The sequence below is a fragment of the Bactrocera neohumeralis genome, unplaced genomic scaffold, assembly GCF_024586455.1.
Source record: "Bactrocera neohumeralis isolate Rockhampton unplaced genomic scaffold, APGP_CSIRO_Bneo_wtdbg2-racon-allhic-juicebox.fasta_v2 ctg1159, whole genome shotgun sequence".
NCBI classification, from domain to species: Eukaryota; Metazoa; Arthropoda; class Insecta; order Diptera; family Tephritidae; genus Bactrocera; species Bactrocera neohumeralis.
The window spans coordinates 29,303-45,950 of record NW_026089651.1 but is presented as its reverse complement, the minus strand read 5'-3'; the positions used below and the strand labels follow the sequence as shown (position 1 = coordinate 45,950).

General features: G+C 34.3%; 1 protein-coding gene and 1 pseudogene across 1 annotated transcript; one reads left to right on the top strand and one right to left on the bottom strand.

Annotated features, from left to right (window-relative positions):
- The first annotated feature begins 11,697 nt into the window (after positions 1-11,697).
- On the top strand, positions 11,698-15,454 carry LOC126766429 (uncharacterized). The gene is made up of 2 exons (XM_050484214.1): positions 11,698-12,277; positions 12,826-15,454. The coding sequence occupies exon 2, from the start codon at positions 13,718-13,720 to the stop codon at positions 14,786-14,788; it is 1,071 nt and encodes a 356-aa protein (XP_050340171.1). The 5' UTR covers positions 11,698-12,277; positions 12,826-13,717; the 3' UTR covers positions 14,789-15,454.
- Positions 15,455-16,000: 546 nt separating this feature from the next.
- Positions 16,001-16,203, bottom strand: LOC126766431 (small nucleolar RNA U3; annotated as a pseudogene).
- Positions 16,204-16,648: the final 445 nt, after the last annotated feature.

The window sequence follows — 16,648 nt, the reverse complement described above, 5'->3', positions numbered from 1 at the left end:
CGCGAATTTACAATCCTAAATTAAAACAAAGGATAACTCAGTTCATAAATAACTGTGAAATTTGTAACTTAGAAAAATACGATAAGAAACCCCGAAGATCCCTTACAAATTACAGAAACTCCATCCAAACCTCTGGAAACATTACATATAGACGTATTTTATACTTTAGTAAGAAACTTTTTGACAGCAATTGATAAATTTTCGAGTTCGCGTTAGCATTTCAAATAAACGGTAGGAGTTGGACAGAATTTAAAACAAAACTTTTGCTGATAATCAATACTTATGGGAAAATAAATAAAATTGTTGTGGATAATGAACTAGGCTTTAAAGCTATACCGATGCAAGAATTTTTGAAAAAGGAGAACATATATATAGATATTCACTATACTTCCAATAGTAACCATACGTCTAACGCCGACATTGAGAGACTACACAACACAATCAATGAGCACATACGCTTGTTAAGACACGATAAAGAAAACAAAGACGAAAGTATAGAAGATAAAATGATAAGAATAATAGGTTTTTATAATAATGCAATACATAGCACGACCGGTATCAATCCGATTGATTTTGTAAATGGCAAAGTACATGAAGATAGATACAAAGAAATTCATGATCTTATAAATTCAAAGAAAGAAAAGTACATTCAGAAGTTAAATGAAAACCGGAAGGATATAGAATTAGAAGGCGGACCAAATTACATTAGAGAGATAAGAGGTAAAATCAGAAGAAAAAGAAAAATACCAAGACAAGAGTGGACACTCCAAAATCAAAGCTACAATTAAATAAATGTATTTTTTTTTAGATGATTAAATGGATCATAATGATGGCAACACTTACCCCAACATTCAAAACTCAAACCATCGACCTACAGGACGTATCGAACAATAATGGATACATACCGATAAAAACAGGAGAGACTAAAACTGAAACACTACATAAAAGTGCACACATAATAAACACCACAGAATACGAACGAACTATGGAAATAATCAAAACCAACATTGACATCCTAAAGATATCCAGCAGCGAACCAAAAAAATTAATATATACAATAAATAAGAACTTTATGCTATTAAGAGCAAAAATAGAAAACCTTAACCCACATTTCCGAAGGAAACGGGCTCTCTTAAACATTATAGGAAAGGTCTAAAAATTATTGCAGGTACAATGGACAGTGACGATGAAGAACAAATAACTAAAACTCTTAAATTACTACATACGAACGATGAAAACTTAACTAACGAAATGAACAAACTAACCTAAATAAACAATGTCATGAACTCCCAAATCCAGAATATAACTAACCACATAAACTATCAGCAAAACATTATCGGGGACTACTTAAACAAAGTCAAGAATATTATAGGGAATAAAATTTCAACCATAGAGGACGTGATAACATTTATAGAGCACATATACCAGATTAACAACGACATCTCACTCCTACGGCATCACGTTGACGACATAGGACAGATTATTTTTCTCCGGGAAACTGGGAATCATCCCCACAGATATTCTCAGCCAAACCGAACTCGAATTAATCACAGACTTCGACAGTTATACTAATATTAAAGTAGCCATAGCCCTTCACGTAGGTAATATTATAATAATTCTCTCTATACCACAATATTCGCAAGATTCACTATCCATGGTGACATCGTACCCATTCCTGACAAAAATAATAAATCCACAAAGGTTAGCCACTCTGATGTTCTCATAGATTTAGAAAGCAATATTTATAGCACATATATTAAAGATAATCTAAAAAGAAATCTTATAAAAATTAACGATGATTGTTTAAACAAAATACTAAACTTTGAAGAAGCTAATTGCAAAATGCAAACATTAAATACACAAAGAGATAAAGCGAAATAATTCTGGAGTACTAATTCTTAAACATTTTAACAGCACAATATCCCATAACTGCAACAAAGCTAAGTTAAACATTTCAGGAAATTACTTAATCAAATTCGAGAATTGTGAAATAAACGAGTTAAACAAGACTTTTACAAATGTCAAAATAAAAATACAAGACAAGTTTATTCTACCTAATATCATTACAAAAATTAAAGACAATAGTAATACAACACTAGCAGACATAAAAATTGAATCTTTATATTTGAAGCAAATATAATACGAAGAAACGCTGAAAAATATACATATACAGATAAGAACTCAAAAATACTTAGTTTTGGTATAGATATCTCAATTATTATATCAATATGTATCTTAATTATTTTTATATACCTCTTTAAGAATACAAAAACATATATTCCAAATGTACAATTAAAAAAATGAAACTACTATAAACAATCCTTAAAGATAATATAATTTCATCAGAGCCTCAAACTAACAGTGGGGGTGTTATAAAGAATACTATTTTCAAAGAATACGAATATTTATTAATTGAGTTTTCCAAAGAATTGTTTGTCCAAGTTTTCGTTAGCGAAAATGCAACAGTTAATAAAATGTACCACTAATTCCACTAACGAAAATGCAACAGTCAACAACTCCGAAGAATTTTAATAATTTGTATTTATTGTTCATTCAAGTGCATTTCCGCTAACGAAAATGCAACAGTTAACAAAATGTATAATAACTTTATTAACTGTATTACTTTGCAAAATGCACAAGACACATTTCCTAAGAATTTTTACGCAAGCATTTATTTTTAAGTTATTGCAAGAAAGCAATATTTTAGTATTTAAGAAAGCACAAAATAAAACGGTTTGCTGATTATCGATTAAGCCTTCAACTCAATTGTTTAATTTGTCGTTGTTCATCACTTGGGTGAAAAAAGTTCAAGACTCAAGGTACACGCGCGCATGCTTTTCGCAGCATCTTTTCTTCTTTTCCTTCCACGTCCATCATCGTTCGTTGAATCCGCCGCCGATTGGGGTATACGATCAGTTTGTAACGTTTGAGAGTATTCAGAAATAAAATAGAATACGAAATTTGAAATCCAAAAAAAAACCCTTCTGTGCGTGATTTCTTTTATAATAAAAAGTGAGTTCAGAAATAAAATAGAATTGCGAAATTTGAAATCCAGAAAACCCGTTCTGTGCGTCATTTCTTTTATAATAACAAGTGATTTTCGAAAATAAAGGTAAGTTCATTAGTTAACGGAACACATTTCAATATTTATCTGCACTTTGAACACTACACTTGCATACTGATTTATCATTTGCCTTGGAATTAACATGAACTCACTCAGCAGAAAAAATAACAGATCCAAAAAACCGTTTCCAACAATAACTCGGCATCTACACTATTCATCCAATTGTACGTTTGACGGTTTGATTTTGTTTGCTTTGGTTTCTTTTTTAATTTGAAAAAAAGGTTTTTAGTAAAAGATCATAAGTATTATACATCTTTAAAAAGTCTTTTCATAATCTACAATTCTGCATCAAATTTTTTGGAAATTTTTTCATTGAAGAGAAATATCGGCATTTGAATAGTCTTTTTCCTAGTGTCCAATTATGCGTTCGAGCCACTGTATATAAAAACCAAAGTATGTCTGTATGTTCCGGGTAGGCTCCGAAAGAGCTGGACCAATTGCAATGAAACTTTCTGTAAAGTTTTGTGAGGATCGCAGCACTTTTTTTAACTGTCAAATACAGTTTATATTTACTATGATGATATTCTATTGTTTTACAACCCAAATTTGTGTTGACACATGCGTTGTGGATATATATGTATGTCAATATGAAATATATTTGCTTGATAAGACCCTGCGCAATTTTAGAGGAAATGACCAACCAATGGGAGGTGCTCTCATTCTTCTTGCTGGTGACTTCCGTCAAACTTTACTGGTTATTCCGCGTTCAACTCCCGTAGATGAGCCAAACGCTTGCCTGAAATCTTCATATCTTTGGAGGAGAGTCGAGAAAATCAGACTATCAACGAATATGCGTGTTTATTTACAGCAAGACTCATCTGCTCAAACATTTTCGCAACAACTTTTAGACATAGGGAACGGCCAAATTCCAATTGATCCTGCGACAAATGAGATTTCTTTTCCACATGATTTTTGTCAAGTGCAACCAAATATGCAAACTGTTGTCGACAAAGTATTTTCAAATTTAATAATTAATTACAAAAATTCGAAATGGCTTTATGAACACGCAATTTAAGCACCAAAGAATGATGACGTTAACAAACTCAATGATCAAATTCAATTGAAACTTCCCGACGAAGAACTCAATTATAAGTCAATCGACACTCTCATCTGGAATGCCGCCACACACAGTCAAATTGAAAATTGGATAACCAATAATGCTCATTTGCAATTTAAACGTACTTAAGTTATGCAACGGAACAAGATTAACAGTTAAAAAATTGTCACCGAATTTAGTCGGAGCCACAATCATCGGTGGTAAATTTAAAGGTGACGACGTACTAATGCCACGAATACCGATGATTTCTAACTATTTACCGTTCGAATATAAGCGGCTACAATTTCCTGTACGTCTTGCTTTTGCACTAACTATCAACAAAGTACAAGGTCAATCGTTGACTATCGCCGGTTTAAATTTGGAAAATTCGTGCTTTTCACACGCCCAATTGTATGTGGCTTGCTTCCGAGTTGGCACATCTAAAAACTTATACGTTTATACTCCAAATGAAAAAACGAAAAATGTAGTCTACCCAGTGGTGTTAAGATGAGTTTTAACAAAGTGATGAGTCTGCTGTGTGAAGTGGACATCGCTCATATTGTATGTATATATTTATAATAACATACTAGCTTTTTGTTCTATTAATTTAATTTATTTTTGATTTTTTGTATTCATATATTGAAACAAAAGACTTCTATCTGTCATTTATATCTGATGAAATCATTTTAACTGGTTTGAAATAACTATCAAAGTACTTTGTCTTATTTATATCGTTTATATTTATCAGGTGCTATTATATTACTATTTTAATTATTTAAACAAAAAAAAACAATTACATTTTATTTATTTTTTTCCAAAAACTTATTTCTGGGGAATTTCTAATTTTCTATTAAATTCAATTTTATCTTTTAAATTATATATAAATATTTATTTTAGTTTGGAAAAATTACACAGTTTTGCGGGTAAAATATTTGGAGCAAATAGTTGGTCCTATAATATTATTAATCAAGTAATTGGTGAGTAATGAAATATAAATAAATATTGGTGCCTTATTTTACTCCATATTTTATATCCACATTTGTGTATGCAGGTTAAAAATAATTAAACTGATTTAAAATATTACGTTGAGAGAACAGAACATAACATCTCAATATCATGTACAACATCTATTCACAAACACACGACAAATACTTTTTTTAATTTTATTGAAATTTGCTGCTTTTAGATTTTTAGAATATTAAAGAATTATAGTATAGATGCACAGCAAATAGACGTTAACATTTCAAGTGACATTTTACCATAGACAATTTTTTTTTTTTATCAAACTATCAAACTACATCTGTCGTTTTTTTTTTTACGATGGCCATGGTTAGGAAAAGAAGAAGAACTACATCTGTCATCGAGAAAATGAAGAATTCAAACAACTATATTATAGTTATAGTGAAGCTATGTATCCATCAACTCCTTAAAATGCATTGTCCGTTTTGTAAAAAGTGCATGGAACGGCAGAAAAAAAATAATAACTGTCCAGATTGTATTAAATTATTATTAAGATGCGACGAATGCTACAACATAATCGCTGTTACCTTCAGATTTTGTACCAAGTGTGGTAAGAATGTAGAACGAATAATACGCGTGAACAGGGCAAAAGTACAAAAAAATATATTAAAGCAAAAACTGCTATCTAAACCAAAACACGTTTCTACAATGCCATCTTCATCATCTGAGGAGACATTCTGTGAATTAAATTTATCGGCCGAAGACATACAGGACATTCAAGTTATTGAAGACAGCCAGCAGCTCAACATTGATAATGTTCTGATCGAATCAGATTTGTCCGAGTCGCCTAGTACTTCCACCATATTATCATGTCCTGGCGAGCCAAGTGGTTCCCAAGTAGATGGAGCCAAGTTGATGGAAATAAAGAGTTACTAATACACGTTGACATTAAGGATCCAAATGCACATATTATATACATATTAAGTCATTTATTTATATTTATACACTTCATATACAAAAATTTAAAATTTTCTTGGATGTGCTCGTTTCTGGACTGTGAACATGATAAACAAATCTTTGCTTAAATTAAATACAACACAGTTATGATCATATACAGTTAATTAATATTGTGCTTTCTGGTAGACAATATTTTTAGTTTTTTTTTTTTGCGGTGCGTAAATAAATAAGGATTTTGGTTTTCCGACACGCGAACACGCAACGTATAATTGTCCATGTGCGAAACAGGGAAACTCTAAGTTTATTCCGCAAACTTGCAACGATTGGCCTTGCGATTTATTTATGGTCATCGCAAACGCCAGACGCACGGGAAATTGCAACCTCTTAAAATCAAATGGCAAATCCCTTGGAATCATAGGTATTCGTGGGATTAAGACATCCTCTCCTTTGTATTTTCCTTTGATTATTTTAGCTTCGATGATGTTCGATGGTGGTAGTCCAGGCAAGTCCAATGAATTTAAAAATTCTGTAGGATAGTTGACTACGTCATCCTGGTTTGTGGCCGTGTCAACTGATTTGTACGTAAACAACTTTCCTGGAATGAAATTCTGAATGGTAGCATTGAGATCATCGACATCATTGTTTTTTGCTGCCAATATTGCTCGTTCACTTAGCCAATTGTGGTTATTATATTGTTGTTTAGTGTCCGGAAAAACACGCTGAATAAGCTCTTTTTTCAATTCTGTGGAGTGACAGAAATCTGTGGGAAAAGTCATTAATCCGGTCGAGCTGTCAACTGCGACCTTACCATTGTCAATATCCAGCTACTGCTTCGAAAACACAGTCGCAGTTTGATCTTGTTGCAAAAAGACTCGCATGTTAGTAGTTAATTGTAGTGTCTTTACGTGCCGCCACAAATTTGATGATTTTAGACATGCATTTATTTCGTCAGCAACAGTCGATCGAGGAATTACTGGAAGAGTCTGACGAAAATCACCTGACAACAGTATCATAGCTCCACCAAAAATGTTTTGGTTATCACGTAAATCTTTTAACGTCCTATCTAGTGCCTCCATCGACCTCTTGTGGGCCATTGTGCATTCGTCCCTAATTATCAATTTGCATACTTGGAGAGTCTTCGCCATAGCGCTATTTTTGGCAAAGTTTCAAACTGGCGTTTCGTTGATACGCATGTTTAATGGTAATTTGAAGGCTGAATGCGCAGTTCGTCCGCCTTCTAATAAAGTTGCTGCTATTCCAGATGAATCCAACGCTAGGGCTACCTCATTTTGCGATCGGATCTTTGCTAATAGCAATGAAATTAGGAACGTTTTCAAAGTACCCCCAGGAGAATCAAGAAAGTAAATCCCCCAGACCCACTGTTTACAGCTTGTGTTAAACGATCGTACGCAATCCTTTATTTGCCATCAACAAACACATATCTTCTATTATGATCAATGTGTCATTGTAAATCTCTGCCGTAATTTCCAATGTAGGAGCACTTGCCGTCGATCATACAGGGTGAGCTGTTGTTGAAAACTCCGCAAGGTCCATGTATCATGTGTTTAGTTACTATCATGTGCAATTTTGGGTCAACTGTTTCATCAGGAATTTCGGCTGAAATAATGGAATCAATTTCTTCTGGCCTTATTTTGTCAACCAACCAGACTAATATATAAGCATGTGGCAAACCACGCTTTTACCACTCAACAGAGTACATCCAACAACGTACTTGGCCATACACACGATGCTTTGTAATGAAATTCATTAAAGATTTTAATTTTTGCTTGTAAACTCTGGCTGTGATGTCATGCCTATCAAGTGGTGTTTGGTTGTGTAGCAGTTCTTTTTTTATTTCAATCCATTGTGGGTTACAGGTAAATGTAATAAATAGGTCTGGACGGCCATACTTTCGAACATAAGACATCGCATCTTGAGCGTACTCGTGCATGTGGCGCGGGCTTCCGATGTAAGTGGCCGGTAAAATTGTCATTCTTCCTACATTATTTACATTGCCGTCAGCATTGATTGCATCGCGAAGATGAATGTACTCTTCAGATCGAAGCTGCTGTTGGTTAAGACGGATGCATTTCAATCTTTCAGTCTCAAGTTTGACGTACGTGTCCACTGCATACTGATGAAAGAGCCGTTGACACTTCAAAATGTGATTACTTCACCTTCACGGATCAAGAGTCTGATACACATATACATATGATAAAAAAATATATTTATATATTGAACATATAAAAATTTTATTTTGTATAATCTAATTACTTGTTGTTGGATTAACCATTTTGATATTAAAATGGTACCCATCTTCTCCCTGCCAGAAAATTAATGGGTATTGTAAAGCATCATAAGCTTTATGCGTTTCATATACACGTTTCAATTCATTGTTCCGGCGATGAAGTACAATAACTCTTGATTGCAAATTCTCTCCGACAACGACAATAGCCACTTCATCTATTGTCGGTGAATTAAACCTCCTTGCATGCTCTCCAGCAGGTGTTTTGTCGGCTCTTATTACAATATTATGGCTGTCTGCTGGCATCATTCGATATGATGTAGCGTATGCTTTGAGCTCTTGAAAAATTTATTTTATCATTTGCGAAATGCCGTCGGGTAGGTAGCTGATGTAGGGCACGTTAAAACTTTTGTGTGGAACATAAAAAAGGATAAATATCCTTTTGTTTACAAATGTATTTTTGAAAAAAATAAGATAATAACAAATGATAAAGATCCTTTTTTTACAAATGTATTTCTGGGAAAAATAAGAATTTATATTTTTGGACTACTATATAATAAGAGTGGCATAACTTTTATATACCAATTAAAATAATAAATTTAAAATGAGAAATGATATTTTGATTTATGCTTGTATAAGTAAGTTTAAGACTTCCCAACCCAATTTGCATAACATTTCTATAAATTAACAATATTATACTAAATATTAAATGTTATTTTGAAAATGTACTTTATTGTTATAATATAACACAACCGTCTTAACTCGCCCTTCTAATTTTCATATTAACGAATATGCCGTCGGCATATGTGGAAATGGAATATGTTGCCTCTTCGAAATTTTCATATAAATGAAAACTGCGCTGTTAAACTGCTGAAAAGACAGCTTCTAGCTTACGAAATATGGCAAACTATGTAGTATTCTATCAGCTCTATTCTGAAAAAACATCTCAACTGAGTTGAGAGGAAAAATTTGAGAGCTTTCTTGTGAGGCATATTTTGTGAGGCTATTCTTGCTCAAACCTCATAAGAAAAAAGCTTAAAAAAGTCACCACGTGAGGTAAAAAGCTTTTCGCTGTCAAACAGCTGTTTTAATACAAATAAGGAAACAAAAATCCACTTACTACGTACATTGCTTATCATCTACATATGCATATCGCTGATAACCAATAAATAAAAAATAAATCCAATATTTGTTTATGCATTCATAAAAATAGATGGAAATAATTGTTGCAAACAATATAAGCGATAGTAGAAAATCATGATTGACTCTGGTGCCTAATGAAATATTTTATTTAATTTTTGTTCAATTACCAGATGCAGTAGATTTGAAAATGCTTTCTAAAATTTAAATATTTTTACTTTAATTAGGCAGAGTTTGATATTATATTTCACACGCTGTTCTTATTAACTTATCATTAACTTATAAAATCCTTTCCGGTTCATGAAAAGTGAGAGAGGAGTAGTGGCGTCTGTGCTTGAGGGTGAAACAATCCCAATATGGGTACAATCGATTGCGCCGAGGGCACACCCTTGATCCCAAAGCATATAACTATTACCAACGCATTTTTTGTAGGAGCCACGCAAGTAAAAACACAAACACGCCAGGAAACGCAGATCAACAGATATACTCGACTTCTGCACATCATGCATCACCAATTCACCTATAAGTGCTTTACATAGCGATTTTAGGAATCGAAATGTATTTATAAATGTTGTGTCTTGCATAGTAAAAGGATCGCTTTTGTCTCGTAAACCCCTCAAAATTTTCCTCCTACCCCCCGATTCCTCCTCCGCAACAATTGCCGCATACACAAAGAACTGTTCCTACATGCTATTTATAACACTCTAATATTTTTTAAAAAATGTCAAATATTGATGTAAAACAAAACAACCACAGATGTTTTCTATTATGATGGCTGCTTTCACACGTCACAGATATTTGTGATAATAGTGAGCATTTGAGCTTTTGAATTTTCGCCAGAATAAGGTAACCCTCACTATAGTGAGAAACATCACTGTAGTGAGGATGGTGACTTTTGTGAGGGCATGAGAATAGGGCTGTATATCTAGTAAGCAATGAGCAATGTGGAGTCTGCACAGGCAGAGATGCCCCGTTATTATAATAAAAGTATTTTTGAGAGTTGGTAACATATTTGTAAGGTTGGCACCATCAAACATGTAAACACCTTAATTATCTATATATATAAAAAGAAGTTACATTTCCTTGGTAATCTTATAACTCAAGAACCGCCGAATCGATTGACACAAAAATTTTAGAGTTCGTTCCTATCTATAAGGAGGTGGTTTGTGTGAAGTTTGTTTGGAATCGGTGCAGCCGTTCCTGAGTTTGACATTTTTTGTGAGTAAATACACTGTACCAAAATAAAGTATTTTCAATACGATTTATCAATTTTACATCGTGCTCTCATTGCATACAGAATATTAATTTGCTGTCATTGGAATTCAGTTGACAGTTTTCTTATGTGCTTTGAGTTCTTTTATATCTTGCTCTCATTTTGAACAAACATACTTTTGGTGAGTGTTAACCATGTGTTTCTTTTTTAATTGTATTTTAATTGCTTCATTTTTATATATATAGTTCAATTGCCAAGCGTTACTTAATTTTCACAATTTTAATTTGATATCGGTGAGTGTTTTCTTTATTTGCACAATTGAGGTTATGTCCAGTGTGAGTGTATGTGAATTCATATTTCCACGCACACACATTGAAGTTTGAATTAAATGTATAATTTTTTCTAGAAATAATTTTCAATGTATTGCTTTTACATTCAATTAGTCATACACTGTACTGAAAGAATGCCACGTTCAAGACGACCAAACATTGGCAGACGTTCACGTTAATCAAATGCTACAGCGTTAAATCGATGATCACAAAGTGAAGAAGATCGTGTTCGACGAAATGAAATGGAAACACAACGACACAGACGGAGAACTCACTTGGATAAGAGTGAAGCACCAAGAAACCGTCGTGGGCGTACGTCCATTTATGATATACGTCAAATGGAACACGCGGCTTTCAATTACGATGCCACCATTGATTACAGCATGTATGCCTACATTGGCCAGATGAATATAGAATGTACATATACATTGCAAAGCATTTAAATTCATAAACGAAACGCCTGGCATGTGTTGTGCTGGTGGGAAAGTCAAATTACCGGTGCTAGAACTTACGCCAGAACCTTTGCATTCATTGGTTTTTGGTAATTCGCCAACGTCAAAGCATTTCCTCTTAAATATTCAAAAATACAATTCATGCTTTCAAATGACATCTTTTGGAGCTACAAATATCATAAAAGATGGATTTATGCCGACGTTTAAGGTGATTTCTTCGTGTGGAATTAGCAATATCATTTTTAATTTATGTGCCGTCCCTGTGTTCGATGTTTTTAGAAATTAAGATCCGTTATCATCTATATATATTTCTCGACCGTTACCGATTCAAGGTCAATTATACCATAAGCCTGGGTCTTTGCTACCATTCCCAGATGATGATCATAAATTTTTGCAAATATATTTCATTGATGGTGAGAATCGTGAATTAAATAAGCGCTGTGCAATTTCGACGAATACGAGAAGATCAATCGTGAATGAATTGCAAACATTTTTTCATCAACACAATGATTTGGTGAAATTGTTTAAAGTGGCACTCGAACGGATGCCCTCCGATGGCCACAAAATCATAATAAAAGCCAATAAAACACCAATTGGGGAGCACACCAGACGATTCAATGCACCAACGATTGATGAAGTAGCCATTGTTGTGGTTGGCGAACAGTTTCAGTCACGAGACATTGTTTTGTATCGTAGAAATGAGAATTTACAACGTATTTCAGAACTCCATCGCTGTTATGATGCATTGCAATACCCCATTTTGTTTTGGAGAGGGGACGATGGCTATCACATCAACATACCAATGATAAATCCAACAACTGGTACATATACATTTTATTTTGTTTAACACGTTCGCGTTCATTTGAATTTAGCGGGTGGCTGCCAGATAATCACTTAATTTTTCCATACAAAATTGAAGAGCGTTAATTCCCGCTTTTTTTCTACAGGTTAATTTTTTTAAATAGTCTGAACAAATTAGGGAATTCCCGCCATTACCACATGAATTTCCTATGCACTTTTGTCGCGATTTCCCGCATTTCGTTTTATTGAAACTTCCCCTCAACAAACCCCAAATGACTGGCACGTTAACCTTGAATGGGGATTCCCCAAATTAAATTTGTTTGAATTGCGGTTGGCCTGTTAGGGATGGTAGTTCACGACTTTACCAACACTAAAAATGTGAAGTGATAAGAAGTGAACCATTTTTGACGATAGAAAAGCCTATCAATAGCTATTCAAATAGCGCGGGAATTCCCGCAATTGTTTTATTGAAGGAAACATGAATGACGGGAATTCCCGCAATTTACGCGAATGTGCTAAATATGATTTATAAATCATTTTCATTCGCTAATTAATTTTTGCAATACAGGTCAAGAATCAACAGAAAAAGTCAGTGCGATGAATTTTTATTCGTACCGATTGATGATTCGCCCTCAGAAACAAATTTTATTTTGCGATGCAATCAACTTTCGCATCAATATATCATCGATATGTACGCCAAAATTGAAAGTGAGCGATTAAATTTCATCCGTTACAATCAAGCCCGATTAAGATCAGAGGAATACATATATTTGCGTGACGCAATAATCAATGATGTAAATGTGAATGATATCGGCCGTTTAACAATTTTACCATAATCATATGTTGGTAGTCCACGTCATATGCATGAACATGTACGAAATTATGGACGACCGGATCTATTCATAACATTTACGTGCAACCCGAAGTGGGTCGATGTGTCTGATTGTTTACTTGATGGTCAGGTGCCAAAAGATCGGCATGACATAACTGCCCGTGTATTCCAACAAAAATTGAAAAAATTAATGGATCTGATTGTCAAACTCCGTGTATTTGGAGAAGTGCGGTGCTTTATGTATCCCATAGAGTGGCAAAAAAGAGGCTTACCTCAGGCACATATTTTGATTTGGTGCGTAAACAAAATAACCCATGATATGATTGATACCGTCATATCGGCCGAAATTCCAGATCAAACCATCGCCAGGATTATTCGAAGTTGTCACGAAAAATATGATTCACGGTCTCTGTGGTGATATTAATCGAAATCTACTTTGTATGATTGATGGTAAATGTTCGAAACGTTTTCCAAAGCAATTGATTGCTGAAACAATTACAGGAGATGATGGATATCAGTATCACAGTATCGTCGACGATCAACTGAAGACAACGGTAAATCAACTGTAATTAAAATTAAAAATCAAGATGTTGAAATCGATAACCGGTGGATAGTTCCGTACTCACCGATGCTGTCAAAAATGTTCAACGCCCACAACAATGTAAAATATTGCAATTCTGTAAAATCAATCAAATATATTTGCAAGTATGTGAATAAGGGCAGCAATATGGCTGTTTTTGGAGTGGCTCCTGAGAATAATCATGACGAAATTTTGCAGTACCAAATGGGGCGCTATATTAGTACGAATGAAGCTGTATGGCGTATTTTATCGTTTCCAATTCATGACAGACATCCGGTTGTTGTACATTTGGCAGTTCATCTTGAAAACGACCAACGTGTTTACTACACTGCTGCAAAAGCCGAACAAAGAGTAGTAGAGCCACCAGTAACTACACTGACAGCTTATTTCCAGTTATGTGAAACTGATGAATTTTCCAGGACTTTGCTATATTCGGAAGTGTCTCACTATTTCACATGGAATGCATCAACAAAAAAATTTCAACATCGCAAACAAGGCACACCTGTTGATGGTTATCCAGGTATTTTTCGAACAGATGCTTTGGGACGCATTTTTACAGTTAGTCCAGCTAATGTTGAATGTTTTTACTTGCGAATTTTGTTGGTGAACGTACATGGACCTCAATCATTCCAACATTTACGAACTGTTACTGGTCAATTGTGCGCAACATACCGTGAAGCATGTCAACACTTGCATTTGCTGGAAGATGATACGCATTGGGATGCTACGCTTCGTGATGGATCAATTGTTTCTCCACCAATTCAAACTCGTATGTTATTTGTGATCATAATATCAACATGTTTTCTATCAAATCCACTGGAATTGTGGAATAAATACAAAGATTTCATGGCTGAAGACATTTTGATTCGACTTCGACATCGTTCCAATGATCCTGCATTGCTGCTGACATTGGAAATGTATAATGAAGCCTTGATAATGATCGAAGATTTCTGCCTTACGATTGCAAATAAGGCATTAGGGCAATTAGGATTGACTCCACCAAATCGTCCAATGCATGATTTATTTGAACGAGAATTGCAACGCGAACTGCAATTCGATCGTAATGAATTGCGTGCGTTCGTACAAACGTATACTCCACAATATGTAAATGGCAAGTGATCAAAATGGGTTTATCACGTTACCGAATAATTTTTCAATAATTGTATCATCAAAAGAAGAACTCATTGATCGCGTTTTTCCAAATATTGCTCAAAATTATAATAACCACCATAATTAGCACCAAAAAATGTCAATGTCAATGAAATCAATTTCCACATCCAGGAAAAATTGTCAGGTAATTCGGAAACGTATAAATCCTTTGATACTGCTATGAATGATGAAGACGCAGTCAATTATCCGGTTGAATTTTTAAATTCTTTGGAACCACCAGGCATGCCACCGCATACTTTGAAGTTGAAAGTTGGTTCATCGATTATACTTCTTCGAAATCTTAATGCACCGAAACTTTGTAATGGGACGAGACTTTCAGTGAAGAAATTGATGCCAAATTTAATTCAAGCAACAATTCTCACTGGCAAAGCAAAAGGTGAAATTGTACTAATACCGCGCATCCCATTAATACCAACGGACATGCCATTCGAATTTAAACGTCTTCAATTTCCTGTTCGGCTATCTTTTGCTATGACCGTCAACAAAGCTCAAGGGCAAACGCTCCAGGTGTGTGGAGTTAATTTAGAGGAAGCTTGCTTTTCTCACGGTCAACTGTACGTTGCATTCGAGAGTTGGAGCCACGAAAAATTTGTTTATTTATGCACCACAAAATAAAACAAAAAATGTTGTGTATACAATTGTATTAAATTGAACATTGCTTTTCTTTTTCATTATTGTGTTAAGAATTCATCTTTTAAGCAATCAATTTTTTGCGTAGAGAAGCGCGCCGGGTAACGCTAGTTTATTATAATTTATTATCTCCCCGAGCATGCCTTTGCCAACAAGTCTCGTCTTTTCGCGACGATGGCAAAAGCTAAAAATCATAAATTGCACAACTTCCTTGTACTTCTCGCAAAAATCTGCGTCGATATGTATTCACGATCATATGTATACATACATACATATTTACGCATGTTTGTAGGCGAAGCTGCTACAGTGGCAAGGGGTGACAATTGGCGGCCATTACTTTACCTATGCCATAGAAATTCTATTGCTACGAGTATGGAAATGACAGCGATATAATGCAAATATGCATATTTCTAAAGGTCATTAATTTCTTTGAAGAAATGAAAGGAATGAATGATCCTGAGAAGTATAGTCTTAACTTTTCAACGGCCAACGCAGAGCATTTCAACCAAAAGGAATTTATTAATTAAAATCACCATTCACAAGTCGTTTTATCCGTTGTGAGCGAACGATTTTCGAAGAAACATCATTTCTAATATGCCACAAGACAAAATTAGAAATGAACTTCTTAAACCTCACGCTGTCAGATAAAACAATATACCTCGTCATCGCGGGTCGATTCCCAAAAAATGTTAATGAAGACTAACTACAGAAATAATCCTGTAAAGTATAGCCTTAATTTTTCAACGGCCAACGCAGGGTATTTCAATAAAAGGGCACATAAAATAGTTGAGAATTCGCAGAAATGAAAGACAAAGGAAAGAAAAAGGAGTATAACTTCAATAATGAACAAGCATACAAACATACATATGCGTAGCAGCAGCAAGGAAAGAGGTAACAATCGGCGATCCATTGTATATTTCTTTCATACATATCCAAACCATAATTAGGACAACGCAATTCAAGTGTCAATGGTGGTGTTGATGGTAAGCGCTTCAGCACGTAAGTTCGAATCCCAACAGAATTTATTTTTAATTGAATATGGGATCTTATTTTATAATAACTCATTTTAAATATATTAAACATTTACCTAAACATTATGATGGTATTTTCATGATTCATACGCAATGTATGAATGTAAGCAATTTCGTTTTGCCGTCGGCATTTCAATTTCTCATGCTT